This window comes from Rattus norvegicus, chromosome 4, assembly GCF_036323735.1.
Source record: "Rattus norvegicus strain BN/NHsdMcwi chromosome 4, GRCr8, whole genome shotgun sequence".
Taxonomy (NCBI): Eukaryota; Metazoa; Chordata; class Mammalia; order Rodentia; family Muridae; genus Rattus; species Rattus norvegicus.
This window is the reverse complement of record NC_086022.1, coordinates 68,697,715-68,718,593: the sequence shown is the minus strand read 5'-3', so window position 1 is coordinate 68,718,593 and position 20,879 is coordinate 68,697,715. Positions and strand designations below refer to the sequence as shown.

The 20,879-nt window shown below is 45.5% G+C and overlaps 1 protein-coding gene across 2 annotated transcripts in view; it reads right to left on the bottom strand.

The window, feature by feature from the left end:
• Tbxas1 (thromboxane A synthase 1) overlaps positions 1-20,879 on the bottom strand; it is a 172,119-nt gene that overhangs the window by 85,366 nt on the left and 65,874 nt on the right. For both annotated transcript variants that reach the window (XM_039107073.2, NM_012687.2), the window contains exon 5: positions 860-976. In XM_039107073.2, coding sequence (XP_038963001.1) covers positions 860-976 — 117 coding nt within the window. The remainder of the gene's footprint in view (positions 1-859; positions 977-20,879) is intronic.

Genomic DNA, 20,879 nt, shown 5'->3' with positions numbered 1-20,879 from the left:
GACAAGACTTACTCTGACTTCAAATTTGTAATTCTCCTGCCTCTACCTCATGAATGCTGGGAACGAATTGTGATCTGCCTCTGGTTCCATAATGGGAACCAGTGATCTAGAGGTGAAAAGTTCAAGGAAGCATCTAGAAGCCATCAGGGTTACATTTGCTGCAGAAGGAGGACACACTTGGGCAGCCTACCCTGTCTGTTATCTCCTCCTTCCACAAGTGGTTGGAGAAACTGTCAGGGAGGCAATGCAAACACCAGCTTTTAAATGCACAGTTGGTAGGGAATGGAAGGCCACTGGACTGAGGAGGGAAATGCCCAGTCTTCAAGAATTCATGACATCCCATGGAGCTCGACAGTCACTGTATTTGTCTTAAAGATGATGTTACTCTGGCTATCCACCTAGAGTTCTGCTTGGAGAACATTTCTTTCCCCCCCCAGTCCCCACCCCCATCACCCATGGCCAGTGCTTTTACATCTAAGAGTTTGAAGTTCACAATCTCAGACCTGGTCAGGGCCTCCAGGGTGGGAATTTGCATCTGAACAGGCTCCCCAGGATACACCATAGTATGAGAAACTGTTCTACTTCTTTTCCTCCTGAGTGCCTCAAAGTGCCTCAAGCCACTGTCTCCGGACAGCCAGGTATGCAGTGGGAACCATTGATTGATGGTACCTGGGTGTGTGAGATGCCAGAGAAATGGAAGGCGCTTTGCTTTCCGTATAATGATTTGGCTGAGGGCCCCAGCAGGTGAGCCACTTTGATGTGCCACCTGGGCAAGCCTTGCACCTGGTCCAGCTTATGCTATACTTTGGGGAAGAAGCCAGATCCTTAAGGAACTGGGTCCATGCTTCCTATCTCTTACCTCGTTCAATTTTTCAGGACTGAATGCAGACATCAGGGCACCTCTGACTTCCTCCCATCTTCTGTCACGTAACATCAGGACACTGTCTGCTATCAGCTTGGGTTCCAGACCTGAGGCCTAATGGAAAGCAACAAGCAGATTGTTAGCACCCTCAGAGCTAAAGCCACCTTAGTAGCTGTCCTAGTTAGCTTTAACTGTCAATCAAGTCATCTGAGAATAGAGTCTCAATTGAGGGATTGAACAGATCAGACTAGGCTATAGGCATGTTTGGGGAGGTTATCTTGTTTGTTAGTTGATGGAGGAGGGCCCAGCCCACTGTGGGCAGCGCTATTCCCTGGGCCAGTGGTCCTGGGCTGTGTAAGCAGCTAGCTAAGCATGAACCTATCAGGGAGTCAGCAATCAGCATTCTTCCACGGTTTCTGCTTCAAGATCTTGGTTGAGTTCTGGCCCTGACCTCCTTCAGTGATGTACTGTGATCTGTCTGGATGGACAAGCCAAATACATTCTTCCCACCCCCAAACGCCCCCACCCCCGCAAAGCTGCTTTTGGTCAGAGTGCTTTATCACAGGACATAAAACACACACACACACACATACACACACACACACACACACACACACACACACACACACACACACACACCCCTACCTGTTAACGTCCCCTAGTGACCCAAAGCTAGGCTTCTCTTGCACAGAGAAAGATCTAGCACCCACAACTGAGGCCAACAGAGACAGCCTCGTCACAGTGTGGACATCATCAAAAGCACTCAGTAGCCTCTGTGTACTCTGAGGCACCTTCGAGGCCCTCTGAGGATGACCAAAGTGAAGGGTTGAGGGTCACATCTGAATTTTGTGACAAGAGATTTAGGGTGTCTGGATTGGTTGAGTTTGGCTCAAAGATGGCTGAGTCACAGATTCACGTTCTTAGGATCTTGGAGGTGAGAAAAAGGACTTACGAATAGGTTTCCTTCAGAAGCACCTCAGGAAAGCTGTTTGAAAGGGTTTATCTGCTCTGGTGGGTCTGTGTTCTAGTATTCACTGGGTTTTTCTTTTTTAACTTTAATTTTGAAAATTTCATATGTGAGCTCTGTATTGACAACACCCCAGTCCTTCTTCTCCCAGGCCCATCCCTGCCGACTCCCTCTCAAACCCACGATCTTTTACTCTTCAGTTCTAGATACACACAAGTTCATTTAGAACTGCTCAGATGTGTTTAGAGCTGGCCTTTGGGATTGGATAACCTACAGGGGCCTCATCCTTAGAGAAGTCCAATTCTCCCTCTCTCAGCACTTGTCTCAGGGCTTGTCCATTGCTCTTCACTGGGGCTGAAATGTTGCGAGACCTCCCTATATCTGTTGGTATGTCAACTGGTATTGTCACCTATTAGGCCTTGTCATCCTTTTTCTTCTGTTGAAAATATATATATTTCTTCATATAATATATTCTGATTACAAGTTCCGCTCCCCTCTCCTCCTCCCAAGGTCTTTTTTTTCCAAGCCTTGTTTAGGCAACAGTTGAGAGTTCCTGTATACAGCTCCCCTGTCATGTAGAAGACATGGTAGCGCTCTGGTCCTATGGCTATTATAGTCTTTCTCCCTCTTAGATGTTCCCTGAGCCTGAGGTGTAGGAGTTTGTGTTGTAGATGTATTAACTGGGGATGGGCACCCCATGGTCCGTTGTCCTTTGCATTTTGACTAATTGTAGCTTTCAGTAAGGGTCTCTGTTGGCTGCAAAAAGAAGCTTCTTTGAGGAAGGGTGAGATCAACATTTATCAAGCCAAAGGTGAGACCTGCATTTACATATATGCAAGTCATATGTTCAGAGGGAGGCCTGTGAGTGTGCTATGACGCCGGGCAGATGGGAGTTGGAGGAACTCAGCAGGCACAGAGGAGACACAGCCCTGTGTCTGGAGTAGGCCTGGGAGTGTCGTTGTGTTTTCCTTAATCAACATAGATGTGTTAAATGTCCAGTACAAGCATTATGGCTTGAATTGTATCTCCTAAAATGTTATAGATTGAAAACCTAATCCCTACAACCCCATATTTGACCATAGAGATTTTCAAATCTCTTGGTCTTTTAATTAAATCTTAATTAAAATAAAGGAAGCCTATATGGTGAGCCTGAATCCAGTGTGTTTGGTATCTATACAGAATCAATTGGTTCTCTTACGATTAGGACACAGACAGAGGACCATGGGGAATATAGAAGACAGTCATTTAAGCCAAGGATATAGGTCCCAGATGATCAACCCTGATGTCACCCATACTTCCAGGCTTTCCAGAACGGGAAAAAATGCATTTTTGTCTGTGAGTCCCTCGATGTAAGCTGCTGTGCCATGGTCTCCCCAGGAAGCTCTGATAATGTTCACGAGCTGGTTAGAGAGTATTGAATAGGAAAGGCTTTGTGTTGGTCTTTGTATCCGTTTGCTTTCTATTGATATGACAAAGGCCATGACCAAAAGCAACTTGGAGAAGAAAGGGTTTATTTTGCCTTACAGGCCATATTTCATTATGGAGGGAAATCAGGGCAGGAACCTAGGCAGAGGGACATGGCTTACTGATTTGCTCCTAATGGTTTACTTTGCTTGCTTTCTTATACAACCCAGGGTGCCTAGAGGTGGCACCGCCCACAGTGGGCTGAGCCCTCCCTCATCAGTCCCGAATAATATTTTTGTGAAATGCCCCACAGACTTGCTTGCAGACAAATCTAATGGGGGCTTTTTCTCAGTTGAGGCTCCCTCTTCCCAGATGATTCTAGCTTGTGTCAAGCTGACAAAAGACTGACCAGCATAGCCTTCATGAGGCTGACAATTGAGTGGACAGCATTGCAGATATGAGAGAGTCTTCTCCAAGGGAAGGTTGTGTGTGGGGGCATGCTATAGGGTGACAAGGTCAGGAGGTCTCTAAGGATCTGCCTTGTAGAAACTGAGCCAAGAAATATACAAAGGAGTCCCTAACCACTGTCTCCTTCCCCTCTTTCCCCCAGAACATGCTTATCCATCCTAAAAGCAGCTATCCTAGTGATGCCCCCACTGTTGGTCATGTGGCCCCGGCCCTGCAGATGCAGGAGGATTACAGGACTAAGCACTCTGCAGAACCATGTGTGCCATGGGGCCCCGCTATTTCCTTTCACAGTTTTAATTATAGCTGAAGCTTGAAGCCAGCCATCATAACTCAAACGCCTTGTAAAAAAACTCCTATTTAGAGGAAAATTATAATTTTCTGATAAAATATGAACACTCAAAATAAGCCATAAAACATAACTGCAAAGTATCTAGAGGATTTAATTATATATTAGAACCAAGTTGCTGGGATATTTTTTCTGCAAAGGAATACCGCTCTTTATTTAGAATGAGGTTCTTTAGGAGTGCCGTGGCCACTAAATTATGGTTTTATGGAATTTTTGGAACATAATCTGTTTATTTAGGTTCCAGAGTCAAAGGAGGAAATCATACATTTTGGATATTTATAGAGTGGCAAAGCCCCAGCCTGTGCCACACTGGCTAAGACTTTTCGTTTGGAAGAAAAGCGAGACACAGGTTTATACAGTTCTGCTAAGACAGACTCAATCGGCGAATCAGGATCAAGACTGATTTGATCCGTCCTCAAGACCCACGCGGTGGGGGTCTGAGGAGCTGGCTCAGGGGGCAGAATGCTTGCCCTGCACTGAGGCTTTGGGTTCAACACATGGAACCCAGGCTAAAACAGATGGATGTTGTAGTCTTAGCGCCGGGGATGCGGACACAGGCAGATCTATGGCCGTCCAGCTGAGCCTATGTAGCAAGCAAGCTCTAGGACAACGGGACCACCTGTCTCAGAATAAAAGCCAAAACCCAAAAGGACGGCACCTGGAATGACATCTGACACAAAAGACTGAAGGTCTGTGTCTCTGCTGCTTTGAATCTTATATTTAAAGGGAAAATACCCGACTCTCCATGCAATACAGGCTTAGACTCTCAACCTAGCCCCTTAGCCTGTTGTGTCCTTGGCCTACAAGCTTTGTTTTGGAGCCCTCCATTGTTTTGTTTTTGCGTTTTTCTTTTTCTTTTTTGATAATCAAAGTCGGGGTAACACTCACAGGAGTGTTTCATGTCTAAACATGTACTAGAATAAAATGAACAGTCTTCGGTCATTTCAAAAGACAGAGAGAAGGTGTTGATGTCAAGAGTAGTGGCTACCGTTTTTGTGACTGTGACCAAATACACAAGAAGCAGCTTAGAGAGGAGAGGTTTGTTTGGGCCTATGCTTTGAGGGGATATAGTTCTTCGTTGGTCAGGGAAGGCCTGCAGCAGACTCTGTGGTCGTTGGGGGTGGGGACCGTGTGCCAGCTGCTTGCTACCATTTCAGAAAGCAGAGAGGGGTCGGGCAGAAAGTAGGCCATGTCCCCCAGAGATCTCTTCTTCCAGTGAAGCCTAAAAGCTCCCCACCTCCCAAAATAGACTGTTGGCTGGAAGCTGAGTGTTCAGATGCATGAGCCTCTGGGACAGGCTCACATCCAAACCTTTAGCCAAGGTACGTCCAAGTTCTTTCAGTGGCGTGTGTATAGCATACAGAACCCATAGCATGTTAGGGCAGGGAACGGCAGCCAGCACATAGGAAAGAAAGCCCGGTGTGATGTCTCATGCCTGTCACCCCAGAACATGGGAGATGAGTGTAAGGCTGGGGTGGGCTACAGGGTGAGACCCTGTCAACCAAAATCAGAACAAACACCTCAAACAAAGAAAATACACAGAGAGAGAGAGGAGAGAGAGAGAGAGAGAGAGACAGAGAGAGAGAGAGAGAGAGAGGAGAGGAGAGAGAGAAGAAATAGAGCAGAAAGTCTTGAGTATTTCATAAATGATTTGGATTTTGTTGTCCAACTCATTTGCCACAGGTATGTGCCTATGTGTCATTGTGTGTCTACGTGTGTGTGTCAACATCAAAAAAATCTATTTTTTAACTGTTGCGCATGGCTGGTTTCATACTATTAGTCCAAAAAAAAAAAAAAAAAGAAAAGAAAGAAAAAAAGAAAAAGAAAAAGAAAGAATGAAACCTTTGGGTCATCTCTCTCCACTTCAAGCTTATCAATCACAAGTTTGAAATCTCTTTGATCAGCCAAGGCCAGCCCACTCCATCCTTAGGGCCACCACCCTGGCTGAGGTCACCATTATCTCTGCCCTAACTGATTGCCTTGCCTCCAGCCTTATCACACCCATCCATTTTCCACACTGCAGAATCTTCCCAAAGTGTGAAAGTTGATCTCCGAGGCAGGAGAGTGAACTGAAGGCTACAGCGGGGTGAGGAAGGGGAGGGGCTGACCAAGGGGTTCTGAGCTGCGGTTAGGAGGAAGCAGGAAGCTGGTGTGCTTTAGATGGTGGGGCTTTAGATGACAACAAGGGGCTGGGTGGCAAAACGCTAAAAGAGGATATGCTGTTATTCTTCTGTGAGGGAGATAAGTGATAGAGAAGACAGGCGTGAGGAACCAGGGACATCACGCAGTGTATGGTTGTCTTGTTGTTATGCACAATCATTACATTTACAACTGTATTATTATTATGCGAGCATGACAATTTCAGAGTCCATTCTCTCTGTCCACCGTTATGTGGGGCCCAGATTGAACTCAGGCTGTCAGGCTTGCACAGGGAACACTTTTACTCCACAAACCATCCCACCGGCCCTTATTATGCTTGCTGGCATTAGTTAGAAGAAAAAAGTCGGGGCTGGGGATTTAGCTCAGTGGTAGAGCGCTTACCTAGGAAGCGCAAGGCCCTGGGTTCCGTCCCCAGCTCCGAAAAAAAGAACCAAAAAAAGTCGACAGAAGCAGAAACCTAACCCCAGCTCACAAGTCCTCCTCGTGAGACTTCTTCTCACTTGTTTGTAAGCCAAGGATAGTTCTCACGAGCCCCTGCCCCTCCCAGACACACCACAGGGACCGCTTTGGTTTGGTTTGGTTTTTTTTTTTCTTTTCTTTTTTTCTTTTCGTGTGGTCATCTGTGTGTAAGTGAACACGTGTGCCTTTGCATGCAAAGGCCAGAGGTCAACTTTGAGTATCATTCCTTGGGGACCATCCAACATTTTTCTTGAGATAGGGTCTTTCACTGGCCTGCAACTTACCAAGCAAATCAGACAGACTGACCAGTGAACCTTGGGACAGTCTGTCTCTGACTCCATTGCTCTGGGATTATAAGCCCAGGCTGCTTTTACATGGGTTCCAGGCATCAGGTTCCCATCTCATGTTTGTCAAGCCCTTCTCTCTTCTCTATTGGAATAGCATGGGGCTTTCTGGAAGCCCTTGCTAGACTTAGGAAGATAATGCAGTGGTCTGGGTCTGGGTAAGCTTTAGGAGTGGTCTACCCAGGCCTCAGTTTCCTGATCTATAAACCATCAATGATAGAGTTATTTATATTCTAACAGGGTTGTGAGGTTTCTCACTTAACAAATGTTTATTGGATAAAGCAAAACCCTGACTTGGGTGCTTGAAATACATTTATGAACAAAACAAAATTCTCTGTCTACACCAATTCTAGAGGAAGAAGGCAGGCAGAAGCATAAGGAATGACTTGCCCACAGTGGACAAGCAAGGTCTGTGTTAAATGTATCATTCAATGCTGGGCCCTTAGAGTATGTGACATCTGGGCAAACCTTTTGGGGAACATGGGTCGGAGGAGTCAACCTGCAGGCATGGAAATCATTTCAGTAAAGATACTAAGTCGTGTCCTATGAACCTCAAGGAACAAGCAAGGCTGGACAATGGGTGATGCGTGGATGGTGGAGAGGTCACCTGTGTGTGAGGGACCATGAAGCCTCCAAGGACTTCTATTCTGAATGACAAGGGAAGCATGGTGAATTTTGTTTTTGAGATAGGATCTTGTTTAAAAGCCCACAATGGCCTGGAATTTGTTATCCTTTATTGTGACAATTCTGGAATTCTGATTTCTTTTTTAAAAACCAGAAGTATTATAAAATCTGTTTTTGTTTTAATCTCCAGTGTGGGGATATAGGGCTGCTTCGGACTGTCAGCAGCAGCTGACTATGATTTGCCTCGTGCTGTAGCAGAGGGGTGCTTTTTGCCAGGTGCAGATAGTGTCTGTGATTGTGTGATGTTTGGAATTCTGGCAACTTTTCAGAGTATATAAATGCTAGGACCCTGAGAGGTGGAGTTGTTGGTTGTTCATTGTTCATTGTTCATGGGGGTTGGTTGTAATTTATTAGTAGTTGTGCTCAAAGAAGTAAAGAAATTAGATTCAAGGATCTCTCTCCCTCTATCCTCTTTCTTATATCCTGATACGGGGTGAAACTGATGTGGACAAAGAGTGGGAAAAGAAGAACACAGAGTAGCAAAGACCAGCTACAATCCTCCTGCCTCTGTACTGGGACTATCAGTATATCCACCATGTCTGCACACAGAAGTATTTTGAATAGAGGCTTCAATCTGGAGCCTACTTGGTATTTTGGGATCACTCTGCATCAGTGCTTAAAACAAACTGTGGAGAGCCAGGACACAGACAGAAAGAAACTTTTGGAAAAACACAAAGATAAGGAGAGGAGTGGCCTGTGTTAGTGGCCAGACGAGAGAAAGAGATTTCGTGTGTTTTGGGAGATAGAGTCAATAGAATTTCCTGATGGGTTGTTATGGGGTGGGAAAGTGTGGTCCTGATCTTCATTGTCAGCCTGACTGAATCTGGAATCACCTAGGAGATACACCTCTCTCTCTCTCTCTCTCTCTCTCTCTCTCTCTCTCTCTCTCTCTGCATGCAAGTTTGTGTATTTATATCTGTTTTCTGATTACCAGATGCCTCGTGCTTCCAACACGTGCCTCCTCACCATGGATGACTCTTTCTTCAGCTTGTGAGGCAGAATTAGCACTTCCTCCCTAAGTTTCCTTCTTGCCATGGCTTTGGTCTACAAGTCAGGGCCTGACTAATAAGGAGACCAGAGTCAAGGATGACACGGAGAGTTTTGAACTGAGCAACCAGGAGGATTGTATTGACACATTTAAGATACTTAGAACATCCTTGGCCTGCACTACTTGAGACAACTTCCTGCCATTCAGCCAATGCCATGACACCACTTCATTTTAAGGGTCTGAGCCTTCTCACCAGCTCATCTAACTCTTGGTTCTTCCCCCTACCCTAAACCCTCCCCCTCCCTGTCCCCAGCCCTTTTCTTGTTTATCTGCTAGAACACAGCTGAAAACTCCTCCTGAGGGAAACTCCATTCCCTCATACAAATAGTACATTTCATTCCTACCTTTTATATGTATAAGCCAAAATAATTTTTAAAGGAATTTTTAAAGAAGGACTTTTAGGAGTCAGCACAAGTTCACGAACAGCAAATGGTGCCACAGTAACTTTTTCATTCTCTTTTCTTTCCTAAACACATATCTGTAGATGTGGGAAACAGGGCATTTATGACTTACTTCCAAGACATTCTTATGGAGAAGGAAATGGGTGGGTAAATAATTCTTTTGGGTATTTTTATGGCTGATAGAACAAAGACAGATAAACTCTACCAGTCTGGAGTGAAACAGAAAACCAAAGGCTTCTACATTGAGGCTAATCTAATTATTGCGTACGTTATTTGTTACTGGCATAATAAACTACTGATTTTCAGTAATCAAAACCGAGATCAATGCTCTGAGGAGCACAATTGGACATTAAGCCGACCATCGCCCGAGCCAACAAACGCTGATTCCAAATCTGTCAGAAACTTGTAAGAAAGAATAACTTTCTCATGAACACAGATGCAAAAGACATTTAAACAAAATTCTAGCTAGTATAATCCAGTGACAAGGTAGAGACTACTTATCAGATTCAAGGGGGCTTGTTCAAGGAGTGTAGGTCTTGAAAAGCAATCAAATAGGATTTCTTAACACAATAAAGGAGGAACATGTATACAATCTCAACAGGTAAAAGATATTTAATAACTCTCAATAGCCACCATGAGACAAATCTTAGTGGACTTTGAATAAAATGATATCAATGAATAGAAGGCTGCACCTACTATAGATTGAGTGGAGAAATAGCAGAAAGCTCGTGGAGTGTCTGCCAACATACTTTTTTAATTAACACTGCATGTAAGACTGTTGAGTGCAAACTAAAACAACAACAACAACAACAACAACAACAACAACAACAACAATAACAACTTGTCTTTTTTTTTTTTTTTTTTAATGCACCAGGCTGGTCTCAAAGTCTTAGAGATCTGTCTGCCTCTGCCTCCCAAGTGCTGGGATGAAAGGTGTGTGCCACCAAGCCCAGCTTTAAAATTGTTGAATTGTTAAGGAACAGCTGTTAACAGATGATGTATAAGACCTATAAACTAAAATATGAAGCGTCGCTAAGAGGAAGAGGAGCTACGTGGTACACTCACGGATCTGGAAATTCTACATTGTTGAGAAGTCAGTTCTTCAGAAGTAGACGAGTTTACTCAGAACTATATACAAAGGATCAAAGCACCTGAAATTATACTTCCATCTATTTATTGTAATGATAGAATATTTATCTGTGGGTATACAAATGTACTGGGGCACACACATCAATCAGTGTCACAAAACAGAATCTAGAAATACACACACACACACACACACACATACACACACACACACACACACACACACACACACACACACTATCTTGATTTGTGACAAAGATATTACTAACTCGGGGATTAGATGGTCTTCCTCACAAATGATCCTGGGGCATTTGGACATCAAAATGATCCATACCTTACTTCATACCTGAAAGTCATCTGGAGACGGTGTGAAAGGCAAAGCAAGTGAAACTTACAGAAGAGTTTCAAAAGCTTGGAGACAGCCAAGATTGCTTCAACAGAATAGCAAAAACAATGCTGCTAGAGAATTCGATACTCAGGGCTTTATTACCAAATGACTGCATTAAGAAAATGACCAAGGGGCGGGGGAGGTAGCTGAGCTGGTAAAGTACCTGCGGCACAGTCCTGAGGACCTGAGTTCAATGCCAGGCCTGGTGAGATGTCCTTATGGCTGAGCCTAGTGACTTGCACTTGTAGTCTCAGCAGTGGAGAGTGGAGACAGGGGCTTGCTGGCTAGGGAGGCTACAGTAACCACTAGTGAGAGACCTTGTTGCAGAAAACAAGGTGGGTGGTTCTGGAGAAACAGCACTAAGGCTGCTGCTCTCTGGCATCCACATAGACATCTGCATATGGATATAGGAATGCACACACACACACACACACACACACACACACACACACACACACAAACCAATCAAGAAACAAGAAACTTCAGACAAGGAGAAGCTATCCCCAGTGTGTTTATCTGACAGAAGATTCAGATCATATAAGGATAGCAATTAATTGGTCAGAAACCAAGGGGGAAAGACCTTGCGAGCACAAAAGGGGGTGTTCAAATGGCAGGTGAGCATATGAAACAGCGCTCAATATCATCGCTCATTAGAGAAATGCAAATTGAAATGGCCGTGATATGTCACTACCAAACCAGAAAAGCAACGGAACAGCAGAGGGTGAAGGACAGGTAAGGTGGAGAGCTCCGCCTCAGACTGCCAAGGCAACTGCTTGAGGAAAACTGATCCGTGGTAAACAAGAAAGCCAAGGGCACACCTGCTCTCGTGACTCAGCAGTTCTGATCCCAGGACTGTGCTCCTCAGTGCATTTCCTTAATGCGATCTTAACAATTTGACTTAGAACACGGAAAACCTAGCGACTACCTCCACGTCTATCAACAGAGGAACAAGTGATCTTGTCTATATCAGAGAACTATATAGCAATAAACAAGATGGACTGCATTTATTTTAGCACCTGGTTAGAGATAAATCTTACAGACACATTGAGGGGAAAAACAGCTAGGACAGAATGGCACCTTCTGTAAGTTTTCATTTAGAGAAAAGTCAAGAATGGGATATCGAAGTCTGAGGTAAGAGATGGCAGAACAGTGGTCACCTTGAGGGGCTAAGGATGAGAACACAGGGAAGAAGCAAAAGGGGACCCTCTGCCCAGCACAGAAGCATAAGGGGATCCCCTGTCCAGCCTAGACTCATCTCTGAACCTTGAATTGACTGATAGTTACCTAAGTGTACACTTTGAGTTTTATAACCAAGGTTTCTATATTAAAGTTATGCTAACTAAAAATAACTACATGAAACAGTGTGTCAGATATCTTTAATTTGTGTAGATTGGACTGAGATGAGTAAACACCAAATGAGAGTCAATCAGTGGAAGGCTTCAAGTTGGGATCTAAAATGTGGCTGTTCAGAGCTGGGATAACCCAGCTGGGAGGAAGCCTTTGCTCAGCCTCAGGAAGTGTCCACTGTGATGTGCAATAGATTTAGACATCTGTCACTTCGGTGATGGTTTTCAGACATGGACCACCATTTAAGAGATAATTTAGTGAGTTTTTTTTTGTTTGTTTGTTTTTGTTTTCTATTTGTTTTGCTGTAGGTTAGACCTAAAATAAACACTCCACCACTGAACAACTTTAGACTCAGAGTTTCCATCTTCTGCACGTGACTGAAGTTGCCCTCTTTCAATGACTACTATCGATGTCACCTGCTTTGTGTCCCTGAGCTTGGCTCACACTAGCTTCCTTGTATCTCCCACATAGTTCCTTGGAGGCCGGATAACTGACTTATCTAACATGGATTCCTAACAGGCTCTGGAAAGGTGTGGCTGCTATTGGAGCCATAAGCCTTTGTGTCTTCTCAGCCTAAAAGAGGCAGGAAGTGGAAGAGTGAGGGCAAGCAGAGGGATGGAGGTTAAAAACTTTCAGGGATGCCACGTCACATGGGAGGTCACTATTTGAGCATGGCCACTGGTTTTACGTTAAGCTTGTCAAGTTGGTTACATAATACCAACAACATATGATGTACCATGGTTGTCACTGCCACCATTTCTGATTCCCACATAATCTCACGAACATGAAGAAGCTCTCCATGGTCCTGTCTGTTTTGCTCCTGGTTATGTGAAACCTTTGACATGTTCACTTGTTGAAGTATAGCCAAGTGAGACTTCTGTCACTTCAGTTATTCCAGTTCCTCCACTTGAGGTTCTTTTACATATGATCACCGTGATCTGTGCGAAGATCTGTGCCAACTATGGCTTATACTTTGGGGTAGAAAGCCATACACTTAGACCTTCGATTAGCCCCGCACCTGACAGCAAGGGCTCTTCCTGAGTTGGGAAGGGGAACTGGGACTTGTCAAATCCTCTCCTGTGGAATTTTTCAACAGCTCTCTGCAAAGCCCCTAAGTAGAATAGCACAAGAGCTGGACAAGGGTGTCCCTGACACATTGCCTGTTGTCCTTGGCTGGGACAACATTTTCCTAAGGGACCTGAGAGAGAGCTTGTGCCAGCATTCGAAGCTTAGAATGACTGCGTAGGTTGTGGTAGGATTCCAAGGTTGACCTGTCTGTGTCAAACACTTTGCTAATCAACCAGCCTAATGCTACCACCCATACAGGAAAAATCCAAGGGTCAGAGAAGCCAAAAGACAGGTCACACAGCTAAATCAGTTTACAATTTAAACCAAGGCTTTCACCTCACTGATTGGCAACTGTTAAGAAGAGGAGGAACATGGGGAGAAAATGGGAAGAGGAGAGAACGAGGGTCAGCGCTCGCCTGTACAATGACTTATCCCACGGTTAGCATCAGCTGTCAACCTGACAGGGACTGGAGTCATCCAGGAGAGAAACCTCTGAGCATGGCTGGGGGGAAGTTTCTAGATTGGGCTGACTGAGGGAAGACCCACCCTAGATACAAGAACATTTGAAGACCAAAAATATAAATCATTTTAGCAATGTTTTGAAATTTAGAAAGAAGTGTTGTGAGACAAAGAAAACCTTGAACATCTAAGTCAATGCCACTTAGTCCTGGCCGTTCCAGCATCCCAGGACCTCAGGGGTACTCGGGCCCTAGAAAGATGATGTCCAAGTGTGAACCAACCCACCATGCTGTGCAAATGGTGCAATGGCCATTTAGTCTCTGACTAAAACAATGAGTTGGGAAGCTCACAGGCAACAGGCAGGCTTCCGGGTGTGATTTCACCCAGAATGCCCAGTGCCCAGTGCCCAGTGCCCATGCATTGCCAAGTGCTTCCCATAAAACAAAGAGGCCTGCCTTAATAGAGAGGGAGCCAAACACACAAGTTTGCACCTGCACATTTTGGGGTGCTGGTCTCACTGGACATTTGAGCTGTCAGGAAGAACTGCCTTGTTCAGAGCTCTGGGCCTATCATGTGGGATGACCTTTATCATCATCATCATCATCATCATCATCATATTATTATTATTATCATTATTATTATCATTATCATTATTATTAATTATATTATTATTATTTTCTTTCTTACTCTGTAGGCCAGAATGGCTTCAAACTCAGAGATCTATCTTCCTCTGCCTCCTGAGGGATCCAAGGTGTGCATTACCATGCCTGGTTGGGTTGATCTTTCCTAAGAGATGTACAAGGAGAGTTGAGTGGAGGGAGGAAAAAAGAAAGAATGAAAGGAAAAAAAACCCAACACTTTCCAGGCTTGGCCAAAGAGACAAGAGCTTCCTTAGGGCATCTGTAGCAACCATTCTTACCACGGGAATCTGAGAGCCTGCTTCCTGGCTGCTTCCTTTAAGGGACAGACAGGGGCTAGCAGCAAATGGACTGATTGTCCAAAGTTAGGGAAGGGAAAGTGCCAGTTATGGGGGTAAAGACGGGTTAAAGGGGGACAATTTTATGGTAAGTGGACTAGCACAGGATCCCCAAGGCCCCAGCACAGGTGGGTCTGACCTGCTGGTGGCTCTGAATGGAGCTTTCTGGACTGTTAGCACTTCAAGGAACTGCTGCCCTCTGGGTTTCTCTGAACACTGTGCCACTTTGATACAGAGGGATAAAGTTTCCAGGGACTAATTTGCCTCCTGACTTTAGCCATCTCTTCGGCCAAGTTGTGGTCTCGTGGTGACTCATCCTTGGAAGTGTAACAGCCACGTGAGTGGACGAGACGGTCTTTTGAGAGCCTAACTATAGGCCCCAAGGGCCCTCAGGGTTTTTAGTCCAAAATAAAACCACTCACGGAATCAGTCACATGGCTTTAGATGAGACTGGTGTGATTCAACCTGTCCCTAGAGAAGTAGTCTTTGAGCTATCCATAAGGGCCTAAGGGCTGGCACTCACCCCTCACACTTATGCAATGGCTTCAATTCCCTCCTCTGCTCCATATCCAAGCTGCCAAAACAGGAAACGTGTGTCTAAAGCTCTAGCTTCTCCATGCTACCATGTTGAGTGAGAACTCATAGCATTGGGTAACATGTTAGATGATCAAACACATCTCCTTCATATCTCTGTCCAACTGGACCAACCAAACATAGGCTAAAGACCAGCTGACCTCAGGTGTGTGGACATTTCTGCCAGCTCGTGTGGACTCAGATCCAGTTTCCATTGGTATTCAAAACAAGTCATCCTCAAGTTCAGTAAGTATAGGATGACCAAAAAGAAGGAATAAAAATATTTAAGTAAATTTTTAAGAGCCAAGCTGCTGGGAGGTTCTACAAATTCTTTAAAAAATTTTTTTTTATTTGGGCTTAGTGATCATCTCTGGGTTTAAGTTTTAGTGGAGCCGTCTCCGGAAGTACCAGGAGTGCCAATAGAGGTGGAGGGATAAGGACAAGATGGAGCCAAGACATACCTCACAACAAAACCTGAGGGGCAGTGTGAGGTGAGAGCTGTCACTCTTGAGTCCGGACATTTGTCAGTCCAGCATTTTAGAGTTTAAAAAAGAGAGGGAGGAAGGGAGGGAGGGAGGGAGGGAGGGAGGGAGGGAGGGAGGGAGAGAGAGAGAGAGAGAGAGAGAGAGAGAGAGAGAGAGAGAGAGAGAGAGAGAATTGTATCCCCAACCTTTTCTTATGAGACAGACTCTCTTCATATGGCTCAGGCTGGCTTTGAACTTGTGACTATCCCACTTCAGTCTCCTGAGTACAGGAATTATAAGCATGTGCCTCCACGCCCAGCTGAAAGAAGAGTACTTCTTTCAGTGATTTTTTTTTTTGATTCAATATTTACTCAGAACTGATGTGTGTTAGAGTCCCCAGTCATGTCACCTCAGCTCCCTGATGAGCTGCTCACGGCTCACATCAAATTCTGGAGCTTCACACGGCCATGCTCTACCAACTTGTCCTTGAAGCTACATGACTCAAAAATGGGATGTGTGAGCAGCAATGGGCTCTCAACGGTGGAAAATGAAGCTACGTGTTATTTAAGTTCCTTTTCATTTAATGCATCAAACTAATATGTGGAAGTGTTTCTGTATCACAAGGGACCTCTTGGTAGACGCTTGCGTGGAGTAAGCGTTTAATGTTTACCGAGTGAATGTATAATAGAGCTGAGCACTTAAGTAAACATGGCTTATTAAAGGGAAGGAGGCATGGTGTCGGTGGGGGGAAATCACGCCTCACTAATCTCCCCGAGTTCTTTGAGCAGATAAATAAGCGTATGGAAAAGAGGGAACCACGAACCCGGTTTAATTTGACTTTCAGAAACCTGTGAGAAAAATCCCACTCTAATGACTGTGTGTGTTTTTTTGTTTTAAAGTGAGTCACTAGGGCTGCTTTTGATCATGAATATGGAATTGTTTTAAAGACCGTAAACAAAGCTGAAGATAAGTGGAGTCATCCCAGATGGGAAATGATCTCCAGGGTTTCCTAGCGATCTGATCTATGACAGTCCTTGGGAGTGACCTGGCTGGGAAGGAGATAGGGACCCCCAGGTTCAGGCGTACCACACACTGCAGCTTCTCCATCCAGCCTGCGGACGTGTGAACATTCCACTTGGAACCAGAAGAGATGGCTTACCTTTCTTCTCATCGACACGGCTAAATACATGACCTGAGATAACGTCTTCTTACGGATTGATTCTTCCTCATGGGGCAAAGTAAACTCTATCACGGTACAGGAACTGCAGTAGAGAGCAGCTCGCCGTGCTGTGGCAAGAGCGTGAAGCTACTGTTCATATCTTGGTAGACCAGAAGCTGAGACAGACAGACGCTGGGAGACATTTCACAGTCAAACCATAACAGTCACTGTGTGTTTGGACCACAAAGGGGGTGTACAAAAAAGAAGTCCTTAGGCCTAAAAAATAAATCACTGACTTAGGACAAAACCCAGAAGTCCCAGATGGGATCAGTTACAAAGATAGCTGACGCAGGTGACCAGGAGTCTAGGGCAGAGAAGGGAACTGTGGTGGGAGCAGGGAAGGCTTCCTGGAGGAGGCAGAATCTGAGCGCCTTGAAGAGCAGCTGGGTTTTGCAGAGGTGGTGAAGCATTGAAAGCAGGCAATGGATACTGAGCAATTGTTGAACCTACCACACACTGCGCAGGGCCACGGCTCGTGTGAGCGGCACCATCTAACTTAACCACAGCCTAGTAAGGTAGCTTGTATATCCCCGGTTTCCAAAGAAGGAACAAGGGGCTTTAAGAAGTCAGGAGCTCACATTGCTAACAAGCACAAGCCCTGTTGTTATATTACCTCATGTTGTAGGAATTATCAGCATGTGCAAAGATCTGGGGGCAGGCTGGGAGGCTAGGGAGAGACTAGAGAGGCCCGGATGACCGGAGAGACACCTTATGTTGTAGAGATTAGGTTGGTACATGTGAACTGTCTCTGAGTCACACATGCTCCTCCATCTTGCGAGAAGACCTCCACACCTGAGCTCTTCCTCCCTTATCGAATGCCCTTAGTCTGGAATTTGGGGCCCATGAACTAGTGTGGGAGAAGGAAATTAAAGAAGGCCAAAAATATGGTATGGGAGAGAAGCCAACAGAGGCCAAGGGCAACTTTATTTAGTGGCCTCTGCTAGAACAAATGTGTTGGGCCTGTTTGCACCACAGGTGCCCATCAGAGAGCAGCCTTCTTCAGGGCCAGCTTTCCTGCCCCTTGAATGTCTCCAGTGTCATGGAAAGTCAAATAGAGGCTCACAACTCTGATGCCCATGTCACCTTCGGGGGCTCAGGAGAGTTCAGGAAGCACAGCAGAACCTGGAGATCCTTGTGGCCTGCTTGGGTGTGACTTGGTGCTTTGTGCTCTTTGACACATAAACTCTTAACTTGCAAGCCTGGCTGAAGCATCACGCTCAGCCTTTCAGGTCTCAGCAGGCCAGAGCTTGCCAAGGGTCTTTGGGTGAATGAATGGTCATTCCCAGAGCAGCAGGGAACAGCTAAGCTACTGCAATTCCCTTAGCCACTCTAAGGACACGGAGGCAGGGTGACAAATGGTCACCTTCTCTAGGGCCATGTGGGATGTGGAGCTGGGCACAGTGTTCTGGGGCTAGAAGATGAGCACAGTTTGGGTCAGTTACTCTGTTTAACTTTGATATGTAGGAATGTCACCTGAGATTCCTATTGTGGTAGTGAAGTACAGAGAGGGCTCTGGACTTGAAATGGGAGTGGCCTTCATACCTCTGCCCATCCTCAAGTTAGTCTGTGACTGGGTTGGCCATGCAACTTTTGTGGGTCTCAGTTTCCTTGTCTGTGAAATGGACAGGTTCACTGTATCAATATATATATATATATATATATATATATATATATATATATATGTATGTATATATCTGTATCAATCATTTATATCACTGTATCAATCATGTATGTATGTATGTATGTATGTATGTATGTATGTATTATGTTTATGAGTATTTGTCTGCATGTGTCCCGCACCACATGGGTACAGTGCTGGCGTAGGCCAGAAGATGGCAGTAGATCCCCTAGAACAGGAATTACAGGGAAATGCACACTGTCATGTGGGTGCTGAAAACCAGACCCAGTTCCTCTGCAAGAGCGGCAAGTGCTTTGAATGGGCGAATCTGCCCACCTCTCATGTATTCTTAACGATGATCAAAAACCCACTCTGGATTGCTCACCCAGCAGAGAATGCAAAGGAAGCCTAAAGTTTTATGGCTTCATTTCAAGCACTGTGCAGCCATAAGTAGGTTTTCCCACCTGAGCTTCCCATGTGTGCTGCAAATGTCTCCACTGGTCTGCTTCCTTCAGAAGGCTTGAGGTCATGGTGCTGTCTTCTTCCTCTTTACAATCGATCACGGTCCTCACTGTGCCTGTCCCATGGCAGGTGTGCACAGGGTCGCCAATAGCCACCAAACGAAGGAATGTACTACCTACCATCTCTGCAAGTCTGGTAAGTGAAACTCGGGGGCTGGGACGATGACTCAGGGCCAAAACGCTTGCTGTGCACTTGTGAGGACCTGTGTTTGGGTCCACAGACCCTGTAAAGTCAGATTCAGCAGCGTGTGTTTTCAATCCCAGTGTTTCCACAACAAGATGGGAGATGAAGGCAGAATTCCTTTGTGCTCGCTGCCAGCTAGTTTGGGGTGTGCAGCAGCAAATGACAAGAGCCTCTGTTTCAAATAAGGTGGAAGGCGGGAAGAGACAGGCACCTGTCTGGGGTCGTCCTCTGACCTCTCCATTTCTCCACATACTCTGTAGCCTGCATGCAGCCATACTTACATACTTAAACATGTTCAATCTCTCTCTCTCTCTCTCTCTCTCTCTCTCTCTCTCTCTCTCTCTCTCTCTCTCTCTCTCTCTCACACACACACACACACACACACACACACACACACAGTTTTTAATGTGACCCAGTAAGAGATGGCTGATACTCAGGTGGTCGAAATTTACACAAGCATCTGTTTATTAATGAGAGCACCTGAGACTCTCTCTAAGAATCAACATGAAGGTCACTAACCTTCTTCGTTAGAATTTCTGTCTCCTCACTTTGAGGAAATATGGGCAATACTTAGCACCGCCGTTTCTTCTATTTGGAATTTTTTTCCCTTAGAGGTAAAAAGCGAGAGGAGCGGGCTGGAGACTTGAACTGGCACGGGGGGGGGGGGGGGGAGCTCCTCTGCGGACTCCTGCTGCTAGTCCGTGGGGCTAATTTCCTACTGGTATTTTGTTTACCTTTATTCCGTAGCTCACATGCTTCCCTAGAAAGATGTAAGCCCTGACCCCCAAAGCCTGCTCTCCCGCTGCTGTTTATTAACCTTGCTTGGTATTTCTCAATCACGTGACCTGCGCCCCGTGGCTCCTCCGGCTTTGAACACAGCTTTAGTCAACTCCCCTGTCTTTAGCATTTTTTTTTTTTTACCAGCTCCGACTTCTTTTCGGCTCTGGTTCTCTTGGTGTTTCCTAGGAATAAATGCCATCCTTTGCAGCAGTTGTGAGCATTTCCCAGAAACTCTTTGAGAGGTTTTGAGGGGAGCATACTTCGGTCCCATCCTATTTAATTTGCTTCTCGTTAGTGGTGGTTTGGATGAGGATATCCCCTCTCCCCAGAGGCTCAGATATTTGAACATTTGGTCCCCGGGCATGGGTGCTGTTTGGAAAAGTCGTCGCACCTTTGTGAAGTCTTACTAGGAGAAGTACATCACTGGGGGACGGGTTTCCAGTGTTTGTAGAATCACCTCCTTCCTGTTTTCTCTCTGCTTCCATTTGAAGAGGTCAGCTCTCAGCTTCCTTATCTGGCCACCATGTCTGTTGCTTGCTGCCACCCTTGCCCACCATGATGAATGCTAAGCTCTCTGGAACTGTAAGCTAAAATAAACCCTTCTATAAATCGCTTTTGAACATGGTGTTTTATCACAACAGCAGCAACAACCAAAATAACTAATATCCTTGTTGGCGTGATAAGCACCCGGACCAAAAGCAGTTTAGAAAGGAAAGGGTTTATTTCAACTGACGGCTTCCGCTATCAGTGGAAGTCAGGGCAGGACCTCAAGACAGGAATCTGGAAGCAGGAACTGAATGAAGCACCGACCATGGAGGAACACTGCTTGTTAGCTTGCTTCCAGGCACCCGCCTTTCTTATATTATCCAGGACTACCTGTCTCGGGATGAAACTGCCCACAGCAGGTTGGGGCATCTACCATCAACTAACAAACAAGAAAATGCCCTCACAGACAAGCCCACGGGTCAACCTGATAGAGGTGGTTTTTCTGCCAAGGTTCCCTTTTCCTAAGCGTGTCAGACTATCAACCGAGGTTAACTATCACAAGCCACC